The sequence below is a fragment of the Nansenia antarctica genome, assembly GCF_963989245.1.
Source record: "Nansenia antarctica genome assembly, chromosome: 2".
Taxonomy (NCBI): Eukaryota; Metazoa; Chordata; class Actinopteri; order Argentiniformes; family Microstomatidae; genus Nansenia; species Nansenia antarctica.
In genome coordinates, this window is record NC_137675.1 from 65,256,033 (window position 1) to 65,278,368 (window position 22,336).

At 43.2% G+C, this 22,336-nt stretch overlaps 2 protein-coding genes across 2 annotated transcripts; both read left to right on the forward strand.

The window, feature by feature from the left end:
* Nucleotides 1-2,473: 2,473 nt before the first annotated feature.
* Nucleotides 2,474-4,800, forward strand: LOC308151396 (large ribosomal subunit protein bL12m-like). Its single transcript, XM_080524258.1, has 5 exons — nucleotides 2,474-2,676; nucleotides 3,388-3,580; nucleotides 3,684-3,755; nucleotides 3,924-4,064; nucleotides 4,242-4,800. Exons 1-5 carry the CDS (start codon nucleotides 2,618-2,620, stop codon nucleotides 4,356-4,358), a joined length of 582 nt encoding a protein of 193 aa, XP_080380384.1. The 5' UTR covers nucleotides 2,474-2,617; the 3' UTR covers nucleotides 4,359-4,800.
* A 1,967-nt stretch (nucleotides 4,801-6,767) lies between these two features.
* Nucleotides 6,768-10,340, forward strand: LOC308151395 (mitochondrial dicarboxylate carrier-like; the record flags this gene model as incomplete). The annotated part of the gene is made up of 11 exons (XM_080524257.1): nucleotides 6,768-6,857; nucleotides 8,144-8,263; nucleotides 8,376-8,490; nucleotides 8,592-8,640; nucleotides 8,781-8,822; nucleotides 8,938-8,981; nucleotides 9,065-9,135; nucleotides 9,247-9,339; nucleotides 9,461-9,538; nucleotides 10,043-10,099; nucleotides 10,239-10,340. 11 exons carry the CDS (start codon nucleotides 6,768-6,770, stop codon nucleotides 10,338-10,340), a joined length of 861 nt encoding a protein of 286 aa, XP_080380383.1.
* Nucleotides 10,341-22,336: the final 11,996 nt, after the last annotated feature.

Below are 22,336 nucleotides of genomic sequence, written 5' to 3' on the forward strand. Positions count from 1 at the left end.
AGTGCACTGCATTGAGTTTTGGGGGTTTCACACTAGATGTTTAGTTGATAATGGAGACATTGAAGGAACTGTACATTTTGAGGGAGGGAGGGAAGTTTACACTTCTTATGATAGTAAGGTACATGAGGTAACAAGAACATGTGGCAAGCAGCGTGTGTATATATAATTGCTGCACCCACAATCTATAACTCTAAACACAATATCTTTCAGTCAAATCTGATGGTGTGCTGTGTCACAACACCGTACCACAATGGCTTGCATCACTTTCCAGGAACAAGGGTGTCATGATAGGAAAACAAAATGAAGTGATCCCAAATGTTGCTCCATTGCCAATAGTTATTGGCAATGGTTATTGGCAATGGATGTCAGATTTAGATCTATATCCCCAGTGTATCTGTTGTTGCTGAGCTGTTGACTATGCTGTAACTGAGAGTTTCTGCAGAGTGTGGGTAGGCCTATAGGCAGGGTTTTCTTTAGGTATTTTGGTATCTCATTGAGAAACATAGGGGAGAGGTGGTAGTGCTTCAGGATGGACATGTGTTGCGCATGTTTGTAACATACACCCACATCAGTGACTTCTGTAACCCTTTAATGCCATCTGTGAACATCTTTTGTTCCATCATACTGATCTGTCATACTGAAGTAATTTTAAGATTATATTTAATAAATATCTTGTTCATCTATTGTCCATTTGATGTTTTTGTGTTTCTGTAATCAGATGAGATCCAGAAGTAATGGGGCAAATGCTAAATGTTCGCATAAACAATCGAGAACTGCTGCCATAATTAGATATTTGTAAGTTATAAAGTGTGATGGCCCCTAACTGAGAAGTAAAAGGTATAATACCATATTTTCATTATAGAACATAGAAACCTATTACATGTTTACTAGGCCAAAGTGTATTTGGTTCGTGAGCAATTTAATGTCCTATAGAGGCCACTAAGAATTTCATTATGTAGTTTCATTTCGTACTACTTAATACTACCCAGTTACAAGCAGTTGTTGGAGCTTCACAATGACTTTGAAGGTCAGTTACACAAGCACAGCATAGCTCACCATATAAAGTGGGGGTGTGTTTCCTAGGTGACGAATTTACCATAAGAAAGGATTTGTACTACCGTACTAGTTTTGTACTAGAGTTATATTGAAACAAGTTGGTGGTGATAGTGACATCACAGGAGTTATGTGGGAGGCCTGCCCATTTCTCTAATTGCTCCGCACGTGCTGGAGCACAGTCTTCACTTTGGTTGCCACACTGCAAAACAACATCATACTCATTGCATCTTTAGCTTATTTTTCCAAAAGACGTCATAACATATTTACCCCTGTTAGCCACTCCAACTATAACAATGCATCATCATCATCATCAGATCATGAACAAACTATTGAATAATAGACTTTAATCAAATGTACAACCTAAATGAATATGCAGTCATTCCGTTTTGCTGCCTAAAAAACATTGTGTGCATGTATCAAAATAAAGCATATATACTGTAAGCATGCCAATGCCTTCTGATATGGGATCAGAGAGGAGGTGACAGTCTGGAGGGCCAATCTGTCACCAGACTCCTCTTTGATGTCTGACAGCTTCCAGGTGACGTGGTGCATCTCCTAGCAAAGGTGCGCCACATGCTGTTAGATTCCAGAGCCCAGTTCTAAGGCAAACAGCTCCCTTAGATGAGACTGATCCTCCAGCACATGCACAGCACATCACAACACCGACGACAGGTCATCCCTGGTTCCTGTCAGCCAGAGGAAACAGCAGCATGGTCTGGGTAGATAAAACCATTTTTTTATAGTCATCCAGAATATAGTTCTCCATAAGGTCATGACTCTTGGAAAGTCTTGAAAGCACTGTCAAATAAAACATTGAATCTCTCTGACAGTCTCACCTGTTCTTGGGCTGTGTGAAAGAAGCTAAAGAAATATGGAGACTGGTGGTGGATGAGCATATGGCAGATAGGCTCAGAGATTACCTGGTTAATAGGATTGTGTGTGTGTGTGTGCGCGCCCCTTCCCAAATGGAAGTTCTAGACAGCTTCCCAGCTTCTAGAGGGGATGATGGAACACACGCACGCACGCGCACGCACGCACACACACGCACGCACGCACACACACACACACACGCACGCACACACACACACACACACACACACACACACACACGCACGCACGCACACACACACACACACACACACACACACACACACACACACACACACACACACACACACACACACAGACTTTGGGCTTAATATAATAATATGGTATATTTGACTTAAAACAAGTAAATATGTGATGATGACAAAAGCTTAGACCTATGTTCAACAATAAAACTGAAACATTGTCTTCTCGGTGAAATAACCATTTTCAGAGATGTTTGAAAACGACTTTGTTAATAAAGTTATGTCGTCCAAACCATATTTGCCTCCAGCGCAAGTGCATTGTGGGTAGGTCAGTCAGGAAAAGAGAGTGGAGGACGCCATGTGCTTTTGAGGGAGAAGGGAGAAGGGCTGACAGACAGATCGGTAGCTAGTGATCGTGATTTGGTAGGCAGGCTGAGGATACCTGGACTGCACAACCCAAAACGTTTGTACGTTTTTACGCTACCAATAACATGTATTGCACCAGGCATTGCATTCGGACCGCAATGCGGATCGCAGTAAAGACGCACCGGTAAGGATCTAGTGACATAACGATGGAGAGCCGGTGGGTCAGTTGTAAATTGTAGCTAGCTAGCTAGCAAGCCAACGAACTAAATTGAGCTGTTTCTTCAAGGACAGAGATTTGAGCTGAATTGGCACTGCACGCATTTACAGTGTATGTCCCCTGTTCGTTTGAAAGAATCACAAAGGCCAGGCTCTTTCACACTGTGAAGAACAAATGTCATAATCAGTCGGCTAGCGATGTTAATGTTGTCTTGCACCACTGCCCTCATCACTGATGGAGCTCTTGTGCTGCTGAGTGTTTCAATGTCAAAGTGTTCCTCAGTCATTTAGCTTGGCCTATCGTGGTGCTTTGTGCTTGACAAAAGGTCTGGAGATACATAGATGGTAAAGCGCACGGCTCTCCTGTCCCCTTCCGTATGAGATGTGCTTTTAAGCCAAGGTCATGTGCCATGATCTGGCATTCAGTTTGTGTGTTGACTGAGCCAAATACAAATAATTGTTGAACCTCTGCACAAATGCTTCCCCTCTATCATGCATGCATGGACTGACTGCTGATAAGTTCATTCATTTGTTGTCCTTGTAATAGATCATTTGTATATTGGCAGCTTCCTCCGTCTGAATGAATCAGATGAGATGAGTTAGTAGATTACTCCGTTTAAGATTCGAACTCCATGAGAACTTGAATTGTGATGTGGATGATGTGCACTGATTTTTTCAGACAGGACCTCCAGATACCAGCACTATGTGCCTTCCGAACACTCAAGACCAGTCCAACCAGCCATTCTGGTACCATTGCTGCTCCCCCTCTCGATGGAGCCCCAAAGGAGTACACCCCCAAAATACAACAGCTGGTCAATGACATCTCTACCCTTACCTTGTTAGAGGTGTCAGACCTCAATGAGCTCCTCAAGGTATGTGAAGACGATGTATGATCATATAGCACATTGACCTATGGAAAAACCAATTTCTGGAGTCTTGTTCAGTAACAGCCATTGCTGTGTGTTTTTGTCACAGAAAACCCTTAATATCCAGGATGTTGGTATGATGCCTATGGGGGCGATGGCAGCGGCAGCACCTACACCTCTGGTAAGACAGGCCTTGAGTCAGTTTTAATCAATCTTGTTCTGCAAAGTGACTTAATCTATGGGGAAATACTTGATGATGTTTGTTTGATTTTATACATATGTATTTAGCGTGCATTCCATGCATTATGGCATGTGTAATCTTCCATTCTTTCTTATTCTGTGTAAACAGGCAGTGGAGGAGGAGGAGGCAGCACCAGTCAAGAAGGAGAAGACTCATTTCACAGTAAAGCTGACAGAACTAAAGGCAGCTGACAAAGTCAAACTCATAAAGGAAGTGAAGAACTGTATCCAAGGCTTGAACCTGGTGCAGGTAAGTCTCATTCAAAATGCTGTGCTTCTGGTCTCTGTATATTGTTACAGCTGGTGATGCTTTTATCCTGCCGAACATGACATACAAAGTCAAAAATCATTTGGATAATGTACTCTTACGCATGCACCATGTAGGATCAGTTCTATCACTCATCACCTCTTGTTCTTCCTCCAATAGTCGAAGAGGCTGGTGGAGTCCCTGCCCCAGGATATCCGGGCCAACGTGTCCAAAGAGGAGGCAGAAAAACTGAAAGCAGCCCTGGAAGCTGCAGGAGGCACCGTGGTTCTAGAGTAGAGCTGTGCGCCCATCCGTCCCGCCGCCGTCTGGCTGTCCTTCTGTCTGTCTCTCCTTTTTATACAACAAAGATGAAAGGAATATGGGAAAACAAAAAAATTGCCTTGACGTTGCCACTTGCTCTACCAGTGTCAGGCAGGGCGGTAGAACTCACAGACTGAACTCTCCAGGCTCAGAGCCTGAAAACACTTGCCGCCCGGCCATCTGCTTGTCCATTGTTCTGTTTCTCTGTCTCATACTTGTAGCCAGTGGGCTACTGACATGCCGGCCCCGGGCAAGTCAAGTCAGTCAGGCTGTCTGTCTGTCTGTCAGTTAGTCTGTGTGTCTGCCTGACTGGTAACAGGGCTCGTCCTGGATATAGGGACAGAGCCACCATTGCCTGTGGTCAATTACACGCATTGATATGACTGATAGGATCAATGATGATGTGATTAAACTTTAAACATACACAAGTTGATCCTCTGTTCTTGTTTCACTGTATTTCTGGTGTTAATCATGTTATGATGTCAACGAGATATTTGTGTGAAAATATTAGTTACAAATAATTAAACTAATTTAAGAATCCACCAGAAACTGGTGAAAATGTTAATCTGTGATCCGAACTGTCTTGTTTTGGAAATTTGGAGAGTGACTCATACTCGTATGTGAAAGAACCACTAGGGGGCACAATATCTCTTCCAATTGTCACTGACAGCTCCCTGGTAGGCAGATTTCACTACTTACCTGAATATAGTGTTTTTTGTATGTTTCGTCCATCTCAAATGCCCATCTTCAATGCTCAAGTTGGATGTCATGATCTCTATTAGTTAGTCTATTAGTAAGTCACCTAGTAGACCTCTCACAGGCTAACATTGTGGATCTTCGTAAGCTTGATACATAGAGGTAAACCACAGATAGAATTTTACAATCAAATCAATGTGTTATAATAACCATTAGTTATGTAAGTCATTGTGCCTCCTCCTGGGTGAGCCAGAGCTGATCTTGTTGCGGTTATTGGGTCAGTAGAACCCATACCCTCTGTGTGTGGTTTATCGTCCAGTGTAAGCCCATACACTCACCAAGAGAGGGAGGGGACAGATCACTTTGTGCAATGGTTGGGCCTTGGAGTGGGTGTAGAGTTACATGGTCTCTGTCACCCTCTGTTCCCTCCTCTGAGACAGCACTCAGTAGTCTGCCAAGCTCCCCATTCACGCTACTAGTCTGCTGCTCTTGTGAATCATGTCATAAGACAAACATTTTGCCCTCAACTCATTCCAGCACTACAGAATGAGATATCTTAGTGGCAAATTACAATTAAGAGTATAACTAACTTAAATGAATGACTGTTCTCATAATGTTGTTGTCCATCTAACCCCCTACTAGTTAGGGACAAGAGGTCATGTCTATTGGTGAGAATTGTTTTCTGAACCCTTGACCTGTGTGAATGTATTGCATCTAACCTAGTATAAATGTTGAAATAGGGCCACAAATTGAAGTACAGGTTTTTACCCTCAGAGTCAGACTGGATGCTTGTCTTACAGCCAAACTTGTTTGGTGGTATCATTAACAACTATTCCATAACACTGTAGCAGAGTTCAAGGCAAGCTGACTATTTTTACATCAGTCACGTACACTTCCACTGAGAAACCAGCTGCGCCCAGTCTTGGCATGGGAAGATGGAGCAAGGAGAAGTCTCCTACCCTTGACAGACGCCTGACCAGCCTGGACCTCGTGGACAGAACATTCTTCCAAACGTTAAAGCACTTCTGATCACGCGTAAAGCCTAGTACCGGTATACGCAGTTATAATTAATTATAACTTTAATTGACATCGAACACGAAATTACCTAGCTGTCATACATAATACGTATACCTGATTAAATAGGCCAAACAAATTAGACAAACTTTAAAAAAAAAAAAAAGATAAGTGAATGGAGTCAATGTAACAATTCCATTGACTCCATTTACGAATATTGAGCACGTTGGTTTTTTTCACCCGGCGTACTCCATGGATTGCCTTATTATTGCTTACAGCAATACATCCGCGCACGCCACTCACGCACGCCACCACGAGCGCATCAATTTTCTTTCGCGTACCAGAGCTGCGAAAAGCGGCATTGGAAGCATGTGTCCCAGTCCGGTATACAGACTTGTCTAGTACTACAGGTTTCAAACAATTGCAACTTACTTTGCTGTTTTCTAATCGACCTATGCGCTTTTTATGAAATGCCGGTGAACTGCAGAACCCGACGACTTACTTCACCACCACCAATCATCAAGAGCGGTTGAGATTAACTAAGCGACGCAATTCAATCGAGGAGTTATGACCGGGCTATGAGGTCAGATTCACGTCTGTCCCTGAGTTCAGTGGAAACGCACCGACAGACGAAACGGAATTCCCTCGTCTTGGTTGAACGACACACTTTGTAACATGACGGAGAAGCGAATTTCGCGCTGGTATTTCGGTGGACTGTCCTCCAGTGCCGCTGCTTGTTTGACTCACCCTCTGGATCTGATCAAGGTAACGGTATTGTAAATAGTGTTGGATGTGATTTGTTACAGATATGGCTGGAGAATTGACAGGGCCGCTGACTTGATCCAAGACGTGAACATTACGCACGGTCCGACTGGACGGCATGCTTCCCCTGCCACCGTGCATGCGCCCTTAAAGCGCAGAAGAAGCATGCGCTGAATGAAGTGTGCCATGATTGTCAATGTCAAGTCGTGACGTTAGAATTATAAGGTTCTATCTCCATTTTTGGTCAAAATTGAGTTTTTTTACATAATCTGATCCATTAGGTGTCTATTAATGCCTGTGTGGTGTTATTTTTCAAATGTTGACATTTTTGAGTTAGTAATTCATAAAATACAAAGGTTCCATCTCACAAAACATAATGGAATGTAAAAACTTTGACGCTCAATATCTCTGAACTGCCCTAAACGGAGATAGAACCTTATAATTCTAAACTCACGAAGTGCAGACACTGTTATTGTTTCATATTGTGTTTTTGTAGGTATTTGACCAAATTGTAAATTAGAGGTATTGAGTTGAATATACCACAACAAATAATAGGTCATCCATGGTATGCTAATGACCGGTGCAGAGGCTTGCCTTATACCAATTCAAGTAAATAAATAGAGGAAGTTATTTCAAGCCCTCTAATTATTTGTGTCTGTTTTAATCAATTAAAGTCTTAACATCTTTCCCATTGGATAGTAATGCTGCACACAGTGACAAATACAACTCACTTCAGTTGTGTGTGTGTGTGTGTGTGTGTGTGTGTGTGTGTGTGTGTGTGTGTGTGTGTGTGTGTGTGTGTGTGTTGGGGGAGGGGGAACTGTATGACATAATCACCTCCAGTTGTCAACTATAAATAGACTCAAGCTTTGGGTTAGACTAGTATAATGGTTGTAGATGTTTTCAAACGGGCTCAGCCTTGTGGTTGTTTCTTTAGACATGTATGTAGGACAAAGTCATAGTGGACAAACAGTACTCGGCCCATCACTTTAAGACAATTGTCAATTGAATGTGTATGCACTGAAAGCATGGATATGGGACTGATTTGTGGGTGCACCGTGTGTGATAGTTGTTGCGTTATTGTCATTATAGTATGAAATTAGGTATTTGCTCCAGTAAAAGTAATGGCTGTATACAGTGTTTTTCGTGATTCACATTATAGGAAATTAACTCTCTTTATTTTTTATTTTTTTACCTACATTGATGGTGTAACTCAGATCTCATTACTCCTGTGCTGTATCTCTGGCTGGTGTTAAGTGTCTGTGCTGTTGTTTTCTGGGCCTCCACAGGTGCACTTACAGACCCAGCAGGAGGTGAGGATGAAGATGATAGGGATGGCCAAAAGTGTTGTGAAGCGAGAGGGTGTGTTAGCCCTCTACAATGGCCTCAGTGCATCCCTCTGCAGGCAGGTGGGTGTTACACACACACACACACACACACACACACACACACACACACACACACACACACACACACACGTACGTCATTATTCAAACTATATTGGTGGCATCTCTCTCCCAGATGACGTACTCTCTGTCCCGCTTTGCTATCTATGAGACTGTGAGGGACATGATGGGTAGCCGGAACAAAGGACCAATGCCCTTTTACCAGAAGGTCCTCCTGAGTGCCTTTGGAGGTATGCATCACCACAGAGGACTGAAATGGCTTGTCTAACAACCAGATGATTGCTTGTTAAGGTCTCAGTGTTTCTTCCTGTTTGTATCCGTCTATCCATAGGATTTGCAGGTGGATTTATTGGGACCCCAGCAGACATGGTTAATGTTAGGTGAGTACAATTAAGTAGAGAAAAGACAATAATATTTTATTAACGCTTGAAATCATGTTTCAGTTGTCCAGTGTTGGATTTGTCCACTAGGTGTCAGAGCTGCCATGCAATCTAATCTGTTCTTTGTTTCTTCCATCCAGAATGCAGAATGATGTCAAGTTGCCATTAGAGCTTAGGAGAAAGTGAGTATCTGTGAGTTCCCTGTTGTAAGAGAATGTGTTTGCTTACACCTTTTGTCTATGGGGTCATCATTGATGCAGATATGATTTTCATGAATGCGTTGTTTGTCTCTACCAGCTACGCCCATGCACTAGATGGACTGTTTCGGGTTTGGAAAGAGGGTAAGATTTAAGGCGGTCAATTGGGTTTGGGCAAGACTTAATTTGCAGAACGGTTGCGTCCATTTCACTATTTTTCTTTACAGAGGGAATGAGAAAGCTGTTCTCTGGGGCTACGATGGCGTCTTCTAGAGGATCACTGGTCACTATTGGACAGGTGTGTGTCTGTGTACAAAACGTAATCAGACACAATTGATATATTCCCTAGGCCTAGTCTAAATGTTATCTTATTTTTCATATAATACCTGTAAACGTTTAATTTCCCCAGCTGGCCTGTTATGACCAGTCCAAGCAGCTGGTTCTGGGTACTGGGGCCATGACTGATAATATTCTCACCCACTTCCTGGCCAGCCTGATTGCAGTGAGTGTTCTGTGTTACATTGACCATGACCAAGCACATTGCTGTCAGACTTCAGGAAACAAAGAGGTCTCTTCCAAAAGCGTAAAACATTGGTGTGTAATTACCCTCCGTCTCTGTGTAGGGAGGCTGTGCCACCATCCTGTGCCAACCGCTGGATGTTATGAAAACTAGGTTGATGAACTCTAATGGGGAATATGGGGTGAGTGCAGATCTGGATCATTAGTTTAAATTACTTAGAGTGCCATATACTGTATAAGAAGGGTTTGCACTTTTGAGACAACGGTTCCATTGTTCCAGGCAGAACAATCAATCAAGCACAGATTATTATTATTATAATGATTATTATAATTATTATAACCAATTATTTCGGATGATTATTATAACCAATTATTTCGAATTATTAAAAATATATACTGTATATATATATATATATTTCAGCCTTGCTCTGGCCTGGGTGAGTGTGAGTTTGTATGTAGGGACGGTGTTGACACTGAACTCTTGTGACACTTCTTTTAGTTCTCTAACCTCCCCATTTTGGGAATGCCATTATCTTTCTATTCTGATATTGTCACTGTGTATTATGGATTCCTTGGAGGTTCCATCTGTCAGTCTGCCTGTCTTTGCTCTGACAAAGATGTTGATGGGGCCAGGGAGGGAACTGGAAATAGGAGGAGACGTCTTAGATTCTGTTTCTTTGTTTCAGGGGGTGCTTCACTGTCTGACAGAAACTGCTAAACTGGGCCCCAAGGCATTCTACAAGGTCCTTTATCATCAAAACGACCATGTTGTCTCAAATAAAATAGGCCCTGGCAAAAGCACAACCATCATTCATCACCTAGCTATGTACGGTATTTATAAACAACCTTGTCTTTACTTGTAACCTTCTGGTCTCTTGACAGGGTCTTGTTCCAGCGGGCATCCGCCTTATGCCTCACACAGTCCTAACCTTTATATTCCTGGAGCAGCTGAGAAAGTACTTTGGTGTTGTGGTCATCACTTGAGAGGGGCCTATGACTTTGACCTCTGTCAGCACCCATGGCCTGGCCCATGCCCCTTCACACTGTCCCTGTCCTCTGTGAGGAGTTTGAGACTAGTGTGGTGACAGTGAGCAGGTAACCATCCCACCCTACTCCACTACCCAGCTACGTGTATACCTCCACCATCCCACTACAGCACAGCTGGACCTCAGGACAGCTGTCTGGTCAGAGAGGCTCAAGACAATGCGTGAATTCTCAGCAACCCATTTTATTCACAAACCACCAGCAAGAGTAAAAGACATCTGTTTGACCATTGGGATGCTTAAGGACGTGCAAGTGTCTTGTGGACTAGACTGAAGCAGCACTTGATTTTCATGTCCTACCAGTCACATTTCATACTGAGGGAGTATTTGTCTTGGTTAACTGGACTGCCATAACCTATGTTGTGATGTGGAACAGTGAATTATGCCTATTCTCCCTGAGGTATGTGTTAATTTTGGATCTTATCCCGGTTCACTCATGTCATATTTCCATATTTATCCCCCCTTCTACACTCCCTGCACCATGGCATGCCACATCTGAGAAAAATCATGTGGTGTGTTGAAATCATGTACATCATCATGTCTCATGACATCATCATGTTGAATCATGTACATCTCTTATTTCATGTACATTGCTGTGTCTGTTTTATTGACATAATAATCATCATTGTCAGTCTTGTGAGCTAAAGAAGCAGATGGCAGTCACTGCCAGTATTGGATTGAATCGTTTCTGTTACTACAACTATGCAATGGTGGTTCTTCCCATAGAAAAAATTGACATTATATCTGTCAGGAATAAAGTAAATCCTGTCCTTCTTTGATGAGCCAACTCCATTTCTGACTATCCCTACTGCCTTGTCTAGTCATGCCCTCTAGGGGGCAGTGAAACACTGATCAGCCATGCTGTGAAAGGTTACAAGTGTGTCTGTGTGATATGGTTGAATAGTGTGTTTTCTGGGTGCATGATGTGTCAGTGGATCATCAAAGCTTTTGATCATACGTAGAGATTTAAACAAAAGGATATCATGTTTCGTACCAGTCAGAGAAAGTATTTCATAGTTATGAAATAACTATTTATTAACTACTATTTATAGTTATTCAAAGATAATATATTTTTTGTATTGTTTGAGTACAATTTGCAAGCTGAAGTGGGGTAGAAAAGATGCGTTCTTCACATTGTCGATGGCAAGACTAGAACTCCATGCATGATTTATGCACTGTGGACTGTCCAAAGAAGGTCTTCAAAAAGATGTTCAAAATGATGGAAACAAGCCAGGTCAAATGGGTTCATGAACTAACACCCTGTTACAAATAAAATACAATCTGTCCAATGTGTCCGTGTCTGCGTGCCAGTTTCGTTCGGGAATAGCTTTACCACTACTATTCAGCAAGTGGTGTCTCATTCTCACAAAACCTAAGTGTCTTGGATGTTTAATAGTCTCTCTGTTTCACATAACACCCCCAGTTCTCACTCTGCTCTCCAACTCTTTCAAACAGTGGAGTTTCTGGACAGTATCAGCACAAACAGGAGTGATGGACAGTTTCCATTGGGGCACAATGCACACACCCAATTGCACAATATCAGACATATTCAACATCTCCTAAAATATAACTATTGAAACAAATCCATACCTTTAGAAATGTGTATTGGTAACCCAATAAAGACACTTCATAAAAATAAAAAATAAATAAAAAATGTACTGTACAGACACACGGAGATACCTAGGAGGTTTTGCAAAGTTTTACAAGCTCAACATTGCTTCCCTGGAGGCTGCATATTCTTGACTCTTAGCCCAGCTCAGTGTTTGTGTGATTGTGGGTATGTGGTTCTGTTTGAGTGTGCACTATCTACCATGAAGAGTTATCCATCATTCTTGGCTTTCCCAGTCCTGATAAACCTCCATGCCACATAGCTGACCTGTTGCACTGACTCTGTCTCTCTGGCTTGCGGCTGGAGTGAAGACACTGCATGTTCACTCAACAGCAATGAGGTTACAGTACATGAGTGACTTGCTTTAGAGCTCTTAAGCCTGTTGAACATCTGATTCGAGAGGTCCATTCTGACAAACCTTGTGTTTATATAGACAAGACTACAGATCTCCTTCATTCTGTACTTCATTTTCTAGAGTACGGTTTGTGGTATTGTTAACCATTTATGGTATTGCCATGACATATTTGATTTATGATCATTCCGTGGGCAATATCGACCTCATCTGCGTGACTCCCAGGTGAGAGGTGACTTGTCCCAAGTGAAAACACTCCTGGCCCTCGTGGGGAGACAGTACTATCCTCCATGGTTGTCACGGGGCTCTCTGAAGGGGGTGGATGACAGATGACTCTTTAATCATTACTGTTAATGCACCATCTAAGGACCGCATGTCTCAGCCTTTTACACAATCAGTCTCTCACTGGTTGAGTTTACACTCACTGAACACTTTATTACTAGGAACACTATACTCCTACTGGGTAAGACCTCCCTTTGCCCTCTGCCTTTAACCCAAGGAAATTGTTCTCCACATTTTCCACACTCCTCAACCCCCCCCTCCCAAAGAAGAAGAAGGTTGATGACATTAATAGCAGTTCCTTCTCTCCACCTCTCGCCAACACTGCTACCACCCCTCCCAAACCCACTGCTACCACCCCTCCCAAATCCACTGCTACCACCCCTCCCAAACCCACTGCTACCACCCCTCCCAAATCCACTGCTACCACCCCTCCCAAACCCACTGCGCTACACTCTGGCTTATCAGCTCTCTCCCCCCTCTCCCCTGATGATATTCTTAAACTGATCACATCTAAGCAAGCAACCACCTACCCTCTCGATCCTATCCCCTGCTATCTTCTGCAATCCATTTCCAAAGACCTCCATCTTTTTCTTACCACCGAAATCAACTCTATCCACAGGATCTGATCTGGTTGCCTTTAAGACAGCCAGAGTCAAGCCTCTTCTCAAGAAACCAACTCTTGCCCGTCATCTGTCCACAACTACAGACAGGTATCCCTTCTCTCCTTCTTATCTAAAACCTGTGAACTAATCAACTGTATCTAATCAACCCGTATCTATTCAACTGTCTCACTATCTCCTTCAGAACAACCTCACCAATCTGGCTTTAAGGCTGGGCACTCTACTGAGACTGCTCTCCTCGCAGTCAGAAAGGCCCTCCACTCTGCTCGAGCTTCCTCCCTCTCCTCTGTTCTCATTCTCCTGGACCTGTCTGTTGCCTTCGACACAGTAAACCACCCAATCCTTCTCTCCACCCTCTCAGAACTGGGCATCTCTGGCTCTGCACTCTCCTGATTTGCATCCTTCCTGCCCTCACCACTAGGGTCCCTCAGGGCTCTGTCCTAGGGCCCTTACTGTTCTCCCTCTATACCAAATCTCTTGGCTCTGTAATTTCCTCACATAGTTTCTCCTACCACTGCTACACAGATGACACTCAACTCTTCCTGTCTTTCTTCCCCTCTGACTCACAGTTGGCAACATGTGTCTCTGCGTGTTTTGCATACATTTCTGCTTGGATGTCAGCCCACCACCTCAAGCTCAACCTTAACAAGAGTGAGCTACTCTTCCTCCCTGGAAAAGCCTGCCCTCTCGAAGACTATCCATGACAGTAGAGATCTCTACGGTGACCTCCTCCCAGACAGCCAAGAACCTTGGGGTAATCCTCGACAACCACTTATCCTGTGTGGCGAACATCACAGCGACAGCACGCTCCTGCAGATTCTGCCTCTACAACATCAGAAGGATACGTCCATTCCTCACCAGAGAAGCAGCACAGGTCTTGGTCCAGACACATCTCCCGCCTTGACTACTGCAACGCACTCCTGGCCGGGATCCCCGCTTCCGCCATCAGACCTCTGCAGCTCATTCAGAATGCTGCCGTCCATCTGGTGTTCAACCTCCCTTCAATGGCTCCCAGTAGCAGCTCGCATCATATTCAAGACCCTGGTGCTCGCCTATCAAAGGGAACAGCCCCTTCTTAGATGCAAGCAATGGTCAGCCCCCAAACACCTGCCCGTTCACTCCACTCTTCCACCTCAGCTCTACCGTTCTGTCACATCCCAAAGGTGTTCTATTGGATTCAGATCCAATGACTAGGAAGACCACTGAAGAACACTGAACTCATTGTCATGTTCATGAAACCAGTTGGAGATGACTTTCACTTTGTGACATGGTGCATTATCATGCTGGAAGTAGACGTTACAAGATGAGTACATTGTTACATTTTACATTTTACATATACATTTTTGGCCTTTAGCAGACGCCTTATTCCAAAGCGACTTACAATCGCTACATTTGACTAAGCAAGTGAATCATCAATTCACCAGACATTGTGGCCATGAAGGGATGCACATGATCAGCAACAATACTCAAATAGGCTGTGGCATTCAAGCGATGATTGATTGGGATTAACAGGCCCAAAGTGTGCCAAGAAAACATTCCCCACACCATTACACCACCTGAATGAATGAGGTGTACAGGTGTTCCTAATAAAGTGTTCAGAATCAGAATCAGAATCGCATCTTACTGTACACAAGTGTAACATTCTTTGGCTTTAGTTCCTCACCACTGACATTGCAGCATTCAGATACAAAAAACAAAATAATAACACAATTATAATAAGTAACGTAAGTTACTTAAAAAGTAACATACATAAAGTAATAAAGTGATGTATTTTATAGTGGCTTCAATAGTGCAAAAAAAAATGCTGTGTGGAGTATGATGATATGAAATGCAATATAATACGTACAATACAGTATAGCAGTACATTATTCCAATGGTATACAAGTACTCCAGTGTGCAGTAGTTATAATACTGTAATATGATCATTTTTGTAGTGTGCGTGGGGTTGGTTGGGGGGTGTCTTTTGTATTCTTACAGTGTATTTCTCCTGGAGTCTGATTGCTTGGGGCAAATAGCTGTTTGTCAACCTCTGGGTTTTAGCCTTGAGGCTTCGGTACTGTTTCCCCGATGGCAGGAGCTTGATCAGTTTCTGATTTGGGGTGGCTGGGGTCCCTAATAATCATGAGGGCCTCCTGACACACCGGTCCATGTAGGTCCTTGTAGGTCAAGATCTTACATCCGCTGATCTTTTCAGCTGTTTTGGACAGTGCAGGCAGAAGAGCATCCTGTCAAGATGCTCTTGGTTGTACCTCTGAAGAAGGACCCTTAGGTCTTAGGCCCTAAGCCAAACTTTTTCAGCCACCTGAGATGGAAGAGGCGACGTTGCTGGATGTTGTGTTCATCCCAGGGGAGGTTGTTGGTGATGTGAACCCCCAGGAACTTGATGCTGTTGACCCTCTCCACAGCAGACCCGTTGATGGTGATGGGGTCTTGAGCCTGACTCTTCTTCCTGAAGTCCACCACCAGCTCTTTGGTCATGACGGCGTTGAGAGCAAGGTTATTGACCTGGCCGTACTGAGCCAGGTGGTCGACCTCACTTCTGTAGGCTGTCTCGTCCCTGTCAGTGATCAGGCCAATCACTGTCGTGTCGTTGGCGAACTTGATCACCATGTTGGAGCTGTGAGTGGCCACGCAGTCGTGGGTGTACAGGGAGTAGAGGAGGGGGCTTAGTACACAGTCTTGGAGGGCTCCTGTGTTGATGGTCAGAGGTCTTGAAGCTTCCCACGGCTGTCACTACCCATCTTCCGTCGGAGACTGAAGACCCATCTCTTCAGGTTACACCTTAACTGCTCCTCCTGAGACATCCACTACCCCCCAGCACTGCGTCTCCTGAGACACCCGCTTTTCCCCTTTACTGTGTCCCCTATGACTTCTACTGCCCCCCTTGTACTGTCTCTCTGTTCTCCAGTGTCTATATATATTTTTTTAAAAGTCTGATACGACTGGTGGATTGATGATTCACTTGCTTAGTCAAATGTATTGATTGTAAGTCGCTTTGGAATAAGGCGTCTGCTAAATGACAAAAATGTAAATGTAAATGTAGGTCTTAGAGCCCATCTTCACCACAGACTTACGGTCTGACAGGAAGTCCAGGATCCAGTTGCATAGGCTGGGGACAATGCCTGGGTCTCTGAGCTTGTTGTCAAGTCTGGAGGGGACTATGGTGTTGAATGCTGAACTGTTGTCTACGAACAGCATCCTCACATAGGAGTTTCTCTTGTCAAGGTGGATGAAGGCTGAGTGGAGTGCCGTGGCAATGGCGTCGTCTGTCGATCTGTTTTCTTGGTAGGCAAATTGGTGAGGGTCTAGGGAGGGTGGCAGCATTCTGCAGATCAGGACCTTGATGATCTTTTCTAAGCATTTGCTCACTACGGGGGTGAGAGCAACAGGGCGCCAGTCGTTTAGGCATCTTAACTTACCCTTTTTCAGTACTGGGATGATGACAGATGACTTGAAGCAGGAGGGCACTATGCCTGTGGAGAGGGAGAGGTTGAATATGGTAGTGAAGACACCAGCCAGCTGTCCTGCGCACGCCTTAAGCACCTGGTCTGGAATTCCATCCGGCTGCCTTGCGGATGTTGAGGCACTTAAAAACCTCACGCACGTCTTCCTCTGCGATGGTCGGAGCGCTTGCTGTGTCGTCTGTGGTGTGGGCTCTCTCTAGGAGGTTTGTGTGGCCCAGTTCAATGTGAGTGTGTGAGTTCAGTGAGTGTATATTCCTGTACTTCCCTGCAGCAGGTTTATGTTTGAGGTTTGTGTTTTATCAGGCACTCTATCACGGATAGAACACTGAGAAAGTCCACAGTGGACAAAATGCAAAAATACCACACACCATACTCACTTAGCTCATTCTCTCTTTCTTTCTCTGTCTCTTTCTCTCTCCGTCTCTGACAAATGGAGAGGGATAATCAACGCAGGACATGGCAATCTGGCTCAGGCTTTAGAAGCCCTATCACTGAGCTCATGGTGTGGTCACAATGTGTGTGGTCTCGGGAACATGACCTATTAGCTGGAGGGTAATGTTTAGCTAACTGTGGTTCTGAGATAACTGCAGACTGCAGATCCAAATCTTCAAATTCAAAAAACATCAAATCAATTTTGGCAGCTTTGATATTTCTCTGTGGAGGCTGTCTCACTGTTTCCACATTTGAATGTGATTAGTAGCGATTGCACTTGTTGTACAAGACGTTCGTCTTGTTTTCCACTGTCTTGAACTGGTATTGTAATCAAAACAAGAAACGTGTGAAGAGACCCTTATCATAGAGAACACATTTCTCTCTTACTGAGAAATACAGCCAATCCAAACAACAGAGAAGAGAGATGGATGCGAAACGGTTTGATTTAATTGGAGGCGTTGCGATAGGAACATTAGTAATGTAGTTATGTAAATAATGTTGGAATGGAGACAGAAAACCTCTCCATTGTAACACTGAACAGCAGTTCCGGCACAAGGACTAGACATTGGCGGGTACATATGACACAACATGTTTGTTATATTGCAATAAATGTGATGTGCTCTTCTTCTAAATTACTTAACAACAACAACAACAACAACAACAACAACAGCAACAACAACAGTAAGAGTACTAAACCAAAAAACAACATACACAGTTCTGTTTGTTTATATCATTCTTTTGTTTATTAAACCTCTGAATGATTCCCTTGTTTCAGGTTTTCCTTTTTATCTACCCATCCACTTTGATAAGCAAATTCCTGTATTATATCATATATTGTTGCTCCTCACCTTCACCCCATCCCACGTCTATGTTTCATAGTAGTCAGAAAATCCATTTTCCATTTGCGTCAGCATCATCTTTTGTTTATCTTGTGGCACCATTAATGCCTGCTGTACAATCGCTCGCTACATCCCTTTGTTACATGTACTGTAGCACCTCCATCTCCCACCTCCCTCTCTGTTTTGAGTTGGTCACTCAATTGTACAATACCTCTGTTTCTGTGAATGGAGAGTGCTCTCATGGGTCAATCCCGATAGCATTGATTGCTGGGTTGACACACTGGGTTGACATATTGGGTTGACACATTCTATAGTGCACTCAACATCCTCTGAAAGTGATGTGTGCATTGTCATCCAGTGAGTTGTTATTAACTTGAGAACACGGGTAAGTGTTTCTACTCTCTAAAGGCATCCGGCCTTTTGTAACTGGGTCTGCTCTGCTATATAGGGACACATTATTCAAACTTAATGCTGTCTGTTCAGTGAATGAACAGAGCTGGCTCCTCAGCCTCTTAATGAAAAGGTCCATGGCAACCTTACTGAATTATCATTATTTAGTGACTAAATTAAAGAAAGAATTTAATTAAAGCCTCTCATCCTTCATCAAGTGCCTGTTGTATAAATGGCAGTATGCAGAATTAAGGCTAATGAGGTTTATTGAGTGATTGAAAATGGTCTAAATTGGAAACCATTGTATGTATTGATGAAGAAGAAGATATACTTTTATTGATTCCTGAGGGGAAATGATCTTTTTTCACCGGTCAGGCACCCCTGGAGCAGTTCGGGCTTAAGCACCTTGCACAAGGGCAGAACAGTAGTGGTGGTTGGATACCGTAGATATGATACCAGCAACCCTCCCTGCATTGTCAGATAACACCCAACCCTTGCTGGCCTGCCTCTCTAACCTCCAGGCTACCTGCCCCCCCAAATTGTATATAGTACAGTACGTACTTTGGAACAGAATTGATTGTGTCCTTTACACTGACTCTACATGAGTCTACATGAGTCTTTTGTTTAATAATTCATTCAATGATAATTTCTTTTCAATCGTATTCATCTTTTGATTAGTCATTTATCTAATCAGGAAACACCTCGAAGAATTCATGCTGTGTTGTGACATGTTTCGGAATATTTGTAAACACAACAAGATAGATGAAACACTATGGAAGCAAATATAAACTATTTTTTTTAAACATAGCCTGCTACTGTGATAGGCATAATCCATTCTGAATGACATGTAGCCATTCATATAGGGCATGGAATGTTTTGTATACATGTGGGATGACTATTAGCCATCTGGTGCATGCAGCACAGCAGAACATACATCCACAGACAGAGCATGAACCCACTGAGACATACAATATGCTATGTATGCTGTAAACACATGGACACTGACTTCCAATCAGTCAAAGTATTTTTTTATGAAATCGTTTACTCAAGATGATTTACATTGTTCAGTGTTATCTAGGCATTTAAAGCAGACACTCAGCTATGTCCTGGGACCAGTGATGAAATGGGTTCACTATAGAGGTTGCTCTGCAGAGAACCTTACACTAAACATAACATCCTAAATTATGTCATCACTATGACATGCTCAAGGTGACATTAAACTTCAATGGAAAAAAATAAATATATAATATATATAAACATATGAAATATAATCACTCTAACAGGGGAAGTATAGAAATCCATTAATGAGAGAAATGTGGCATGCGTGCACGCACGCACTCACACACACACACACACACACACACACACACACACACGTGCACGTATGCACGCAATGTGTATAATATGAGTCATAAGAAATAATCATTCTTAGCTGAATCATATCTATTGCTTAATAGCCATTTATCATTTTATCATTTTACCATTTAACATGCACCACTTCTATGTGGTATCTACAGCACAACAGCTATACACAATTACATCATTAGCTATTTCAGGCTGGGACATTATGTCATTAACCCTCATCTGTAGGTACTGTTAGGTTCCCATTTCTCAACCTCAAAGTCTCTGTTGATATGGTTCATCCTGTGGTGGAGCAGGCAGAACAAGATACCAAAAGTGGTCATGCATCCCAAAACATACCATAACAACCCCAGCCTACTCTACTCTTCTCTCTCTATCTCTCAGATTGTTAGACAACACTCCTTGGCAGGACATCAGAGTCCTGGTGAGTGATGGGCCGCTCTCTCTCTTCATGGATAAGCTTGTGGGCTGGAGGGTGGCCTCCAGGATGCTCTACGGAGGTCTGACTGAGTGAGAAGCTTCCCAGGCCTCCATGTTTCCCCTTAGCTCCCAGCTCCATTTTGGGCCCTGTCCTGCTGTGACTCACCACAACCACAGCAAGCCAACACGAAAAGCTTCAATAGGTCAACAGTGTGTACTTGTTGTCAGGCCGCCTTTGACCGTGAGCACCTAAAGATCAGCAGGTTAAGTTTGGCTCAGAAAACATCCTGCTATTGACATCAGCCTCTCACTCTGCTTGACAATGAAACATGCTCTTGGATGTATTCATGGATGCTTTGATAGTGATAAATATAATGAAGTAGAAAGTGTCCGTTGGGTTATGAATATGTCTGCAACACTGGGTGTTAAGGGGTGAAGGTTTGGAGCCATTAGAAGTGTTACACTGTTGATGAGTAGACATTATGTCACTGCAGCCATGTCAGTCATTCTGTCTACTACACGCAGGATGTGATACACGACCATCAGATCGAAAACAACTTCAGCAACATCTATGGAAGTTTGTCGTGTCATTTCAGAATGTTCCAGACCAATTTTCACTGGCACAGCAGTTCAGCAATTAGCTCTAATTGCAGTCCATTTGGGCATTTCCAGCTTGAAGTGAAGTTTCAAAAGCATAATGGCGGCTGAATCCAGAGGGTCTACAGATCATCTGTGAATCAATAACATCAGTGGACGAACAGAGCTAGTTCCATTAGTGAACAGACAGACCAAGGTAATTGCTTGGTCAACATGCATGATAGTGGGTCAGGCTGATCCTGTACTGTGGAGATACTGAGAGAGATTTGAAGAACTGAGATAAAACAGCTTTTAGCCCCAACCCTTCCAACATTTCCCTTTTGTTTGTTCACTTTTCTGCGGGGTATCTGAGAGCCTAGTAATGGTGGGCCAAATACTTAATTAGACCTCTAAAAGCACATCTTTTTATTGTATTTTTCTTTACTTGTGCTTATTTTGAGGTAGGGATTGAATCAGTTTTTTTCAGTTCTCTGACAATGCAGATGAGGTTTGTGATGGAAAAGTCTATAAAGTTCATTCATGCATTCATTTAATTTCCTTGAGGAGTTACACTCATTGGATATTGCCTTCATGCTTCAGGCTTTGGTATTACTTCTGCATTACGAGATTGTATTTCGTTGTCTGGTACTTGTACTCTGCATTGACAATAAAGTTGAATCTAATCTAATCTACTAAGTAGATTAATCTACTAGAAGACTAAATCTTCTCTTGCACGTATGACTACCTTTATCACCGTAAGGAACATTTATTACACATTAATTACTATTCATGAGAGTTTAGTGGTTAGTTTTACTCTGAGGGTAACGTTCATGATTAGAATTGTAATCATAACTCAACATATATGAATCTTTTCATTTTACATTTTACATTTACATTTTTAGCATTAGCAGATGCCTTTATCCAAAGCAACTTACAACAAATACATTTGTAAGTGAATCATCTATCCATCAGTCATCGCAAGAAAATGTAATTTATGCTAGGGCCAGGGGCCATTGGCAGTCATAATGCTAGAAGAAGGAAGAATTACAATTACATTTTCTTTTAAATGTACAGTAGAGAAACTGTACAGGGGGGTAGAAGGGATGAAGAGGTCTTAGGAGGGGCAGTTAAGGTGTAGCCTGAAGAGATAGGTCTTTAGTCTATGGCAGAAGTGATTAATGATCCTGAGAATAAATAGGTATTTTATGTAGCTTGAAAACAAGACATGCTACACTTCTTCTTCTGCGTATGGGTAGTTGTTTTCTTCTCCACTCCACCAGGCTCGGGGCCGAGGGGCTACCCTTTTACCACCCCGAGACCTGGTTGAGGGGCTCACCCGGGCTATATTTCTGGACACCCCTCCAGAAGCCACGTCATCGTCTCGTCATCTAATACCGACAGACCATGCATCCCGTTGGGTGGGTGGTACACCGGGCAATCCAGGATAACATGGTCTGTGGTTTGGTCCTCTGCGCCACACTCGCACGACGCATTTGGGGCCAAGCCCCATCTGTGCATTGATGAGCGGAAACGCCCGACGCCGGTCCGGAGACGATGCTACACTGTACATACATGACTTAAAGATGTCTTA